The 11,389-nt window shown below is 35.2% G+C and overlaps 1 protein-coding gene across 1 annotated transcript in view; it reads right to left on the bottom strand.

The window, feature by feature from the left end:
• CAPRIN1 (cell cycle associated protein 1) overlaps positions 1-11,389 on the bottom strand; it is a 38,896-nt gene that overhangs the window by 7,534 nt on the left and 19,973 nt on the right. The window contains exons 9-17 of the mRNA XM_010831884.1: positions 9,770-9,907; positions 8,485-8,537; positions 8,321-8,407; positions 6,839-6,994; positions 6,608-6,716; positions 4,665-4,726; positions 4,079-4,189; positions 3,727-3,876; positions 2,520-2,670 (exon numbers count right to left, since the gene is read on the bottom strand). Of these exons, the coding sequence (XP_010830186.1) occupies positions 2,520-2,670; positions 3,727-3,876; positions 4,079-4,189; positions 4,665-4,726; positions 6,608-6,716; positions 6,839-6,994; positions 8,321-8,407; positions 8,485-8,537; positions 9,770-9,907 (1,017 nt within the window). The remainder of the gene's footprint in view (positions 1-2,519; positions 2,671-3,726; positions 3,877-4,078; positions 4,190-4,664; positions 4,727-6,607; positions 6,717-6,838; positions 6,995-8,320; positions 8,408-8,484; positions 8,538-9,769; positions 9,908-11,389) is intronic.

Genomic DNA, 11,389 nt, shown 5'->3' with positions numbered 1-11,389 from the left:
AAAAAAAAAAATTTTTTTTTTTTTTTTTAAATAAAAAGATTCATTCATACGCAAGTAGAAAATGGTCAGAAGAAGTGAATTTTCGACTTTGTCAGTAAGAACTTTATTATCCTTGGTCAAATCTCACTGCAAGAAACTCAAAGCAGAACAATTAGTGTGATCTTTAAAGATCCTAGTTAAGTGCACATAAAGCATAAGCACACACTTTTAGTCCATAAAAAAAAGTCAAATATCCTTGCCAGATCTTTTTTTCAGGTCATTCTTGATGAGATACTAATCCAAAACTTCTGGAATGATAGGGGACTTTCCTGGTGGTCCAGTGGCTAAGACGCCACGCTCCAAATGTTGGGGGCCAGCCCCCTGGTTAGAGAACTGGATCCAACATGTTGCCACTAAAGATCCACATGCCACAGCTAAGACCCGGTGTGGCCAAAAAAAAAAAAAAAAATGTCTAAAACGATGGGATACACTGACTTAATCAATGAATATCGTTTAACGCCCTCAACATGCCAAGCCAGGTCCTAGACACAAGGGATGAGATAGTTTCTGACGCCTAATTCTTGCCCATAAGGAAGTTTTAATAGTAGGAAATAATAAGTGAATAAAACATACATACAAGTAAAAACATCTATATTATTTCAGGTAATAAGAGATTAAGCAAAACACCAAGTAGGGTAAGTGAATAACTAAAGTAAGCACATTATATTTGGACAAGGCAATGAAGGGAGGTCTCTGTGAGGTGGTATCTGAGCACAGGCTTAAAAGTCACAAAGCAAGGTATGCAAACAGTGGAATAAAGTTTCAGGCAAAAAGAAAACAAAGCATAAACGACTTTTTCTTTACATTAAAGAAAGAAGAGAATTTGTGTCTGTGGCTGTTTGTTTGGGCACATAAAGAAGAAAATAGGACATACAACAGGATCAAGGTAGGGGCCTAGATCATGGATCTCGTAAACTAAGGTAAAGACTGGGTTTCTTTTCTAAATATAATTGAAAGTCACTGGGAGGCTCTGAATAGGAAGAGAGACATCTGATTTACATTTTAAAATCACTCTAGCTACTGTGTAGAAAACAGACTGGGCTAACGTAAGAGTCAAGGGAGAGAGTTGCAATATTCTAGATAAGAGTTGATGGCTATCTAGTGGTAGTGTGGATGTATTTGAACAAAGCATATGGGGCTGATTTATTTTGTACTGAAAATCTCTGTAAATGTATTGAAGTTAATTTTCATTAATAACATATATTTTGACATGGTAAAAAAAGATTATCTAGCATCAATGCTTCATAGTCAATTAGTGAAGTTGAGTAGAATATAAGATAGCTTGAACTCAACTGGCATGAAAGGCAAAACTAACCAAATCAAATGATAAATCAAATTGATAAATTTATCAATATGATAAATCACATATTGGTAATTGTCACAATATTTCAAACTGTTTCATTATTAGATAAGTTATGGTGATCTGCAGTCAGCAATCTTTGATGTTACAACTCAAGTGAGGTCTTGGAGGATGGTTAGCATTTTGGGGCAATAAAGTATTTTTTAATTAAGGCATGTACACTGTTTTTTAGGCATGATGCTATTACTGCACACTTAATAGACTATAGTATAGTGTTAAGAGAATTTTTATATGTACTAGGAAACCAAAACATTCATATGACTCACTTTGAGGTATTTGCTTTATTGCAGTGGTCTGGAACCAAACCTCAAGGTATGCCTTTACATGGCACTGAATAATTAAAGAAGCCTGAGAATGAGAAGTCCAGTTTTATCATTCAGAAGCATAGACTGCATAACTGCCAAATTTCTATCAGAGTATGGTTGATTCAAACTCTACTGATTAGTGATGCTAACTACCACAGGGATATGTAAGAAAAATTATTGTTGACCCAAGTCTGTCAAGAAATCAGAAGAGTTATTCACATCAGTCAGGTTTACTAGTTTGCTGTGGGATTCAAATTAAATCTCTAATTATTTGAATTGAATTAGCAAAAACCTAAAAATATATATATATTTATGTCTTACAAATATAAGAAACCTACTATTGTGAGAGATATGGTAACCAGCCAAATTGTGACCTTATTTGCTGGCAAGGACTTTGTTTTAACCTAGTCTACTAAATGTAGCCTTACCATGCCTTTACTGCTTAACTTTGTATAACTGACTTGCTGCCAGATATCATGCTACCAGGCTTCAATTAATTAGCAATTAAAACCAAAGTTGATCCTAATTCAAATAGCAAGTTTAATTCCACTAAAATCACCAATGACATAGGCTATTATGAAAACTCACTGACCAAAGGAAAATGGGCATATGGTCTCCAAAACCTGCACATAATTCACATACAACAAATATGGACTTGATTGTACTCAGAATCAGCAATGAAAAATTAATTTGTTTTGGACTACTACCAAAATAAAAACTCTTGGTCACTGCCACTGTCAAATCCAAACTCGCCTAACAATGTCAATCACTCCAGTGGAAAGCAAGAAGCCAATGAGTGACACTGGTTTTCCTACCTGTTTGAAGCTGTTCTTGCTGAAGCTCTGTTTGTTCTACTTGGTGAGGCTGACTGGAAAAGCTCTGGTTGTAACTGGCCTGGTACTGATTTTGCTGTTTTAAAGTTTCTGGTTCATTAACAGGAGGAACTGGGGCATTCATATTGAATACCTATAAGTAAATAAAGTAAATGATTAGTTCTTCCCTTTATGCTAATCATTTACCTACTTTTAACATGGCAGATTTCAATGTTGGTTTTAACTGAGATGTAAACAACAAGTATCACAAAAGTCTCAAGATATTTATTTCTCTTTCTCTCATACACACACACACATGTCATACAGCACTTTTTAGCAGTATAAACAGGGATTAAAAATCTGAGAAGACACAGGATCAGAATCCTTGGAAATGCTATTATAAATGAGAAATCTTAAAAGATGCAAACCCCTGAGACATTATCACTTCGATAAATTAAATCTATGAACTTAAAGTTGACTATTTCATTATATTTTAATCGAAAATTAGTATTTTAAGCATTTGACTATGAATTTTCCTGTGAGCACTGTTTTAGCTATATTCCATTGATCACAGGATTTTCATTATCATTATTTTCTAGAAATCTTGCAATTTAGAGATGCTCACTGAAGAACCAAAGAGTAGAATCATAACATCTATTACTCTGAGATATAATTCAGTAAATTAAAAGATTCAGTAAATATGGTAAAGTGTAAACAATTGATCTCTAGGTAATGATCTGTGTTGTGTGTATGCTCCACCGTGTCCTACTCTTTAGGACCCTATGAACTGTAGCCCACCAGGCTCCTTTCCGTGGAATTTTCCAAGCAAGAATACTGGAGTGATTTGCCATTTCCTTCTTCAGAGGATCTTTCTGACCCAGGGACCGAACCCACACATCTTCTGTTTTGGGGGGCAGATTCTTTACCACTGTGCCACAAGGGAAGACCAATGATATATATCAGTCTACTTTTTTCAAATTTAAAATTCTGTTAAAGGGTGAAACTACAAAACAAAATGTAGGCACATAACTCCTAAGATTCAAGTTTATCTCTGTGAACAGAAAAAAATGAGTTTTATGTTCAATTAAACATAACCTAAAGTTACAGTAGATGCAGACTCAAGCACAAAGTTTTTGTGACATTTTGCTGAGACTCTACATGAAGATAGTACACACCAGGCACTTAATGTCAACTGACTTAATCTGCTTACCGTTTGCATGGATTGGAATGGAGCTGCATTTACATTGATTCCACTGCTATGTAAAGGTTTGCTTGTCCCAGCCTGGAACACTTGAGGCTGAGAAGCAGCAGGAAGGGATGATGATGCTGTAGTCTGGTCTGTATTTAAAGAGATCGTCGCCTAAACACAAAGTGAACAGATGCACTGTAACAGATGCAGTGAACTAAGACCATACGTATGTTAATAAACGCAACTATCTTATGAAATAAAAATATAGTGAATGCGTTAGGTCCAAAATAAAGAGATACTGTATTAACAGTTATTTGCCTCCACCCAATTCAAGTGCCTCATCAAGTTTATATGACCTAGAAACACAACTTGCCTGAATCTGATCAATCGGTTCCTTTTGTGGTCGTTGGTCAGTAGCATGAGAAGGTTGGTACAAGGGTTGAGATGCTGTATATCCCTCACTTGTGGATGAAACCAAAGGAACCTAACAAAGAAGTAAAGAAATCAAAGCTTCATTCTGTTATAAACCAACTTCATTACATATAGGGCTAAGAAATAGACATTCATGTTAAAGAGACTATAAAACCTAACAACTGGGAAAATACATATATTATTAAAGCTCAAAGTTAATAAACCCAAGCCCAATTACGAAGTTCCCTATAAATGCAGATAATATCTACACTAAATTTTAAAATTATGAAATCTAAACTATGTCATCTCAAATTCTCAGTTTGAAATTTAAAAACTTCATTATAATTAAAAACCATAAGGATTAACAAATAAATTGTTTTTATTAGTTTATTAAAAGAAAAATAAATGTAAACATGGAAATAAAAGTTGATAGCTACTCATGCCAGACTTGACAGTGATCAAACTCACACTTGGTTTTCATAAGCTAGCTAAGAAAAAGACCAAAGAACAGATTAACAACAAAAACTACAAAAATATTTCAGTCTTACCTGTGTAGCTTCTGGCTGTACAGAAACTTGATTAGGTTGAGCAAGTCTAGATTCAGAATGAACTGTAAAATTGACCAAAAAAATACTGTCATACAAAATAAAATTTCTTCAGAGATGTATAAATATCTTTTACTTAGTCTCTAAAGTCAATTTTCTATAGCCAAATCCTAAATAAACTATTTAGCAATTAGGAAAATAAATGGGGAAGTACAGGAAGGATTTTAGCTTTCAAGTGAGCATTTTCAATTAACTGATACTCATTATTATTAATCAACTACCACATGCCTTTCACTTTTTTTTTTTGGAGTGTTAGTGAAACAATACTAACAAATAGGTGTAAAGCAGAATAAGAATCAATGCTAGAATTATCCCTGAAAAAGAGCTTTTTAAAGCAGTTAACTACAAAGGAGCATAGTCAAAATTTTGAGATAGATAATATTCAGAAGTATTTTAACTATCTACTTTCAATTTAATTTCAAATGCTTCCACTGGAAAAAATAAAAATTTATCTTTAAAATGCCTATATTCAATTCAGTGTGCATGTTATTGTCAACTTTCATCATTCTTCCACTACTCTTCCAAATCATGGTTAAACAGATAATCAAAAATACAGTATCTTTGGTTAGTCATTTGGAAATCATCCATTTTCACTGGAGAGTCTAGTTGACTTACCACCACCTGAAAATCTAAATAGCTTTACAGGTTATATCAGTGGTGCATGTGTTGACTGGCATAGCTAAGAAAACTATGTATTTTCTTCCTCTGGTAGAGCTCAAAAAGTGAACACTAATAACTTTGTGAGTCCCTGATCTGTTTTCTAACTCTTGGTAGAGATAAGAGCTCCCTTTCCTTTAGAAAAATCCTAACTTACCATATTAACTATGTTTATCAAACATAGTTTACTAGTTGCTTTCACCAGCAACTCCTTTTATAACATTTAAGATCAACATTAAATGTGTTACTTCATATTGTTCCACATTTATGCCCTTAATGCTGACATGTTGTAGGAAAAAAACAAGACTCAAAATTACTAATGGTCTTTAAGAGATGCTCCACTTAACCCAATACAAAAGCACCAACGCTATTTATTGTGCTGTTTCAAATAATGGTATAAGACTAGTGAGAAATGGAAACTTCAGCTGTCTTCTAGTCCATCTCTTCCACTTTCCTCTTAAGCATTTCCTTACCCACTCACTACTCCATCTCATTTTTAAAAGTAATACAATGTTCAGAAATCCTCCTAAAAAGCTGCAATCATCCTTCAGAGAAAGACACCTATCTTTTATAGATTAATTTTTAAAAAGTAATTTGGTGTTTCCTTTTTTCAAATATAGATAACGTTTTTTTGTCACACAGCATGTAGGATCCTAGTTGCCTCACCAGGGATCAAACCCACACCCCCTGTATTGGGTACATAGAGTCTTAACCACTAGACCACTAGGGAAGTCCATTCCTAGGTTAATTTTGAAATTTAAAAAGCCAAGCAAAATTTCATCATACCAAAAAAAAAAAAAAAAACCAACCAGGTATAACACATCTATAGTTGTACAAGTCAGGATGTGGCTGCTATAGGGCAAGGGAAGAGGTAGTAACTAGACTACAAGAGAACACAAGTAGGCTTTTGGGGTATTAGTAATCTTCCACTTCTGGGTGCTGGTGAGTTCAAATTTGTAAAAACTCATCACACTTTAAATTTGCATGTATGTTTCTGTATGTCCACATGCCAATAAAGTTACCAAAAAAAAAATACCCACCACTAATAACAATGGAACTACTACATTTATGGTTCTTATTATAGGAAAAAAGAGTTAACATTTCTTACCAAATTAAAAGACACAAGATCTGAAAGTAAACATTAAAAATAAAAAGATTAATTTTCACAAACTTTACATAACCTAAAAACACTGGTTCTGTATTTCTCACATAAACATGTCACTACCAACCTGGAGGGCAAACCAGCTGGGGTATGTCCATGTTCTGTGCTGGATTCATCGGCTGTGCAGATACAATGGCAGGATCAAGTGTCTGGTTTTCAAAATCCAACATTGAATCCTAGGATATAATGCAATTCATATTTAAGTAGGATATAATGTATAAAGTTTAGGTAGGATATAATGTAATTAAGTTAATGTAAACACTTAACCTATCTATCATAGTGTTTGACTAGTATCTACCTGTATGAAATTATAGGGCCCCTGCATTTGTGCCATAAGGTCCTGTACTCGCTGTCTTCTCACGAGGGGATCGGCTTGAGCCACTGGGGTCAAAGAGTGGGGTTCTGGTACTGAAGGAGATGCAGCCTGAGGTTGCTGCTGGAGTGAATTTACCACCTAAAGCAGAAGAGGAAGACAGGTTGGTAGAATGACAGAGCTCCATCCATCACCGTCATGACTGGTCCCCAAATTACACATACCATGTATACTATAAACAGAATAACAGATTTGAATGTCATCAACCTGACCAAATTAAGTTGAAGTTAACATTCTGATCAATGCTCTCACTTCTACAGTGTTCCCAATTCCACAGGGTTGCCACATATTAATAGCATTTCAGGTTTACCTTGTAAACAGCTTTAAAAAAAAAAAAAAAAAAATACTGTGTCTACGTCCTAAAACCAAGTATTTTGCTTAAACTATTAACCCTTCTACAGTAAGTAAACCTATACATCTATATATAAATATATATCTATCTCAGTACCTGATACATACTAAGCATTCAAGAAAATGTTAGCTATTATTATCATTAAACTTGAGTTCCTATCACTTCACTCTCCACCAGTACCATAGGATCAAGCTCTATCACACCTTGTCTAAATTGCTACAGAAGCCAAATTTCACTCTACCTATCATCTTCCTAATAATTTCTCCTAATTATTGTTTTAAGTAATTCCCTGCTCTGCTAAGAAATCTCACTAATTGTTATTATTACCAATTTACAAAATTCTCTGCCTGGCTGTTGCTGCCGCTGCTAAGTAGCTTCAGTCGTGTCCGACTCTGTGCGACCCCATAGACGGCAGCCAACGAGGCTCCCCCGTCCCTGAGATGCTCCAGGCAAGAACACTGGAGTGGGTTGCCATTGCCTTCTCCAATGCATGAAAGTGAAAAGTGAAAGCGAAGTCGCTGAGTCTTGTCCGACTCTTAGCGACCCCATGGACTGTGGCCCACCAGGCTCCTCCATCCATGGGATTTTCCAGGCAAGAGTACTGGAGTGGGGTGCCACTGGGCAAGTCAAAACCTTAGTTCCTTTATACGCAATACTGAGCTAACAGAACTTGGTAATCAACAGCATCAGGGTGAAGGAAGAGTCTGAGATGACACTTCAATGTATCCCGTTAGGTAGTCTTTCTGAAGGCTATCCATGGAGACCAGATTTTCATGGTGCAACCTGATTAACAGGTTGTGTACTTTAATAGATTGAGCACATAAACCACATAGATATTTGTATATTTTCTTGTAATTAGAACAGTCAAGTGGTGATTATATTAAATATCAACAGAAACAAATCACCTTTTAAACAGAACAGTCTTATATAATGAGTCTGTTATTATAATAAGTGTACTTATAATGCAAAATACTTAAAAATCTACATTTGTTCTTAGGAGAGATAAAAAGTACTAATTAAAGACAAAAGACAACCTTGTAATCGAGAACTCTTACCTCAACTGTTTCAACTGTCCAATCATCTACCTGCTCCTTTTCACCACTGCTGAACTGTGTTTCTGCCATAAATTGTCTATTTACATACTGCAAAGCAAAGTACATGTTTGAGACCTCTGTTTGAAAGACAGAAAGAAAAAGCTAGCATAAAATAAAAATCATACCTCTGTTGATTCCACCTCATTTTGTTCAGTATATTCTTCCACTGGCTCGGGTTCTAAAAGGTTAAAAAATGATACAAAGAGTGTAAAATATATTTTTAAAAGTTAACAATTCATTTAAATCCAGTTCCCCATCATATAGTCTGAATTTACAAAGTTATAGTTAATAGTAAGTTTCTGTATTTTATTACTCTTACAATAGTAGAAAACTTTTTTTTACCATGTATTCCAGGCTTATTTCAACAGTAATTATTCTGGATCAAATATGATGCCAATAAACCAGCACCCTAGTCTCCACACTAATCTACTTCGTAAAAGTGGTGGTGGTGGGGTGGTAAAGACTACTGAAGAATTTCCTGGCAGTCCAGTGGTTAGGACTCAGTGCTTTCACTGGCAGGGCCCAGGTTCAATCCCTGCTCAGGGAATCAAGATCTTGCAAGCCCCTTTCCCCCAAACAAAAACAAAAAAAAAAACCCCTGACTTAAATTGCTTTATATGGATCTGCAACCGTAAATTCCACCAATCTGCAATGTTTCCATCTAGTTTCAACCTAATAGCTAACACTTGTATGAACTGCTTACCATTGTATACATATTACTTCCTAAATGAAGAACCTGAGAATACTGAACTTATAGAAGTTCAGTAAGTTGCCCAAGTTTTACACAGCTAACACGTGTTGTAGCCAAGATTTTATCCAGGCAATCTGATTCTAGAATCCATGCTTTTACCTATCACAACAAAACTAATACTCCTTAGATAATGCTTCCAATAGTACTCAAAATTTTATTCATCAACTTAACGTAAAAGTCCACATAGTAACTGTTTACCTATATATTAGTGATACACTGGGTGCTAGAATAGATCTCTGGTGCCTGAGACATTTATAGTTATAACTCTCCATCATAGAAAACAACAACCAAACCTCATACCATTCTCCTCAAATACTGGCATGGTAATAAGCCACAATAAATGAGCACACATCAGTCAAAAATCTATTTGAAAAGCCATATATACAATAGTTGCCCCCTTATCCATATTCCAACTGACCAATAATGTAGCAAGAGAAAGACATTTGTAACAGGGATAAAGAGCAATAAGATAAATAACTGATATTTAATACCTCTGGGAATTACTCTTAATGTGTTTTGTCAATATTTGGTCATGCTTCAAGTTTCTCTAAAAATCTAAGTGTACAAATGTAACTAAATAAATGTCTAGCTTGAACCTGTGGCAAAGGAAAGTAAAATCAAGACCCTAAACTAAAGTTCATAGCTACCTGAGTACTCACCAGCTTCAGCTGCCTGGTCTTCAACTGTAGGTGCGGAGGCTGCCTCCTCTTCCTCACACAGACCATTCTGGTGGTTGTGGGTGCTGTCAAAGTAGTTTGACTGGAAAACACGCTCAACAATTTCCTTTAGAGCTTTATCTAAAAACACATTATGAATTATAATCTTAGACTATCTGACTTAAAAGATTAAACATTCTACAAGATATAGTAGTAAAAAAAAAACAAACCCATCAACTGTTACTTAAAAAATTAAAACATTAAATTCCAAAAGAAATTTATTACAGAATAAGTGAACAAGAAATTATTTGTATTAAATTTTAAGCATTTTAAATAAGTTAGTCCAAAAAAAAAGTCCAAAATAAAATCATTAATTCTTTCAATAACCATATATTTAGCACCTAACTATACGTTACTCAATGTACTAGGCACTGGCATTACAGAAAGGTATGTAAAAGACACAGTATCTGCCCTCCCGATTATCATTTATTCATTCACTAAGCATTTATTTAGCACCTAACTATATGTTAAAAAGTGTACTAGGCACTGGGGCTACAGAAAGGTATGTGAAACACGTAGTATTTGCCTTCCCTAAGCTAACAGTCCAATAGAGAAGAGCTCTCAACTACTCACAAAAACAGTAAAATACCATTTGTGAAAAGAACTACACAGAAGTACATGCACCGGACCTAATCAAGCAGAGACCATGAGAGGCTTTCCTGGTGTAAGGATTACAAGAGCTGAGATCTGGAAGATGAGTCGTAGAGAGGGAAAAAGTATTTCAAGGCAGAGGCAACAGCATTTACAAAGCCCTGTACAAAGAAGGGTGCCAAATACAAGTCAATTTAAGTATGCATTGAGGCTAAAGCAAAGGAAATAAGGAAAAAGCATAAGGAAGATATGTCTAAAGACTGTTAAGGGCCAGAGTTTGTAAGGTCTTACAAACTATATATATAAAAAATGTAATTAAAATAAAACCATTAAAAGATTCTAAAAAGGGATGGATGGTGAATTCAGGTGAGAGCATTACAGAAGAGAAAAAGCAGAAAAATAGAGAAAGAAGTAGATTCAAAAGATATTTAAAAGGCAAATATAACTGTCAGAACTTGGTACATAAAGCTGTCAGGGCAGCAAGTAAAGGTCTATGTCAGGAGTTAATTTCCTGGCCTTGTATAGTAGATGTAGATCAAGAACTATTAATGTTCAAGCTGGTTTTAGAAAAGGCAGAGGAACCAGAGATCAAATTGCCAACATCTGCTGGATCATGGAAAAAGCAAGAGAGTTCCAGAAAAACATCTACTTCTGCTTTATTGACTATGCCAAAGCCTTTGACTATGTGGATCACAATAAACTGCGGAAAATTCTGAAAGAGATGGGAATACCAGAACACCTGATCTGCCTCTTGAGAAATCTGTATGCAGGTCAGGAAGCAACAGTTAGAACCGGACATGGAACAACAGACTGGTTCCAAATAGGAAAAGGAGTTCATCAAGGCTGTATATTGTCACCCTGTTTATTTAACTTATATGCAGAGTACATCATGAGAAACGCTGGACTGGAGGAAACACAAGCTGGAATCAAGATTGCCAGGAGAAATATCACCTCAGATATGCAGATGACATC

The sequence above is a fragment of the Bison bison genome, unplaced genomic scaffold (genome assembly GCF_000754665.1).
Source record: "Bison bison bison isolate TAMUID 2011002044 unplaced genomic scaffold, Bison_UMD1.0 scf7180017864531, whole genome shotgun sequence".
Lineage (NCBI taxonomy): Eukaryota > Metazoa > Chordata > Mammalia > Artiodactyla > Bovidae > Bison > Bison bison.
This window is presented reverse-complemented; position numbering and strand designations above follow the sequence as displayed.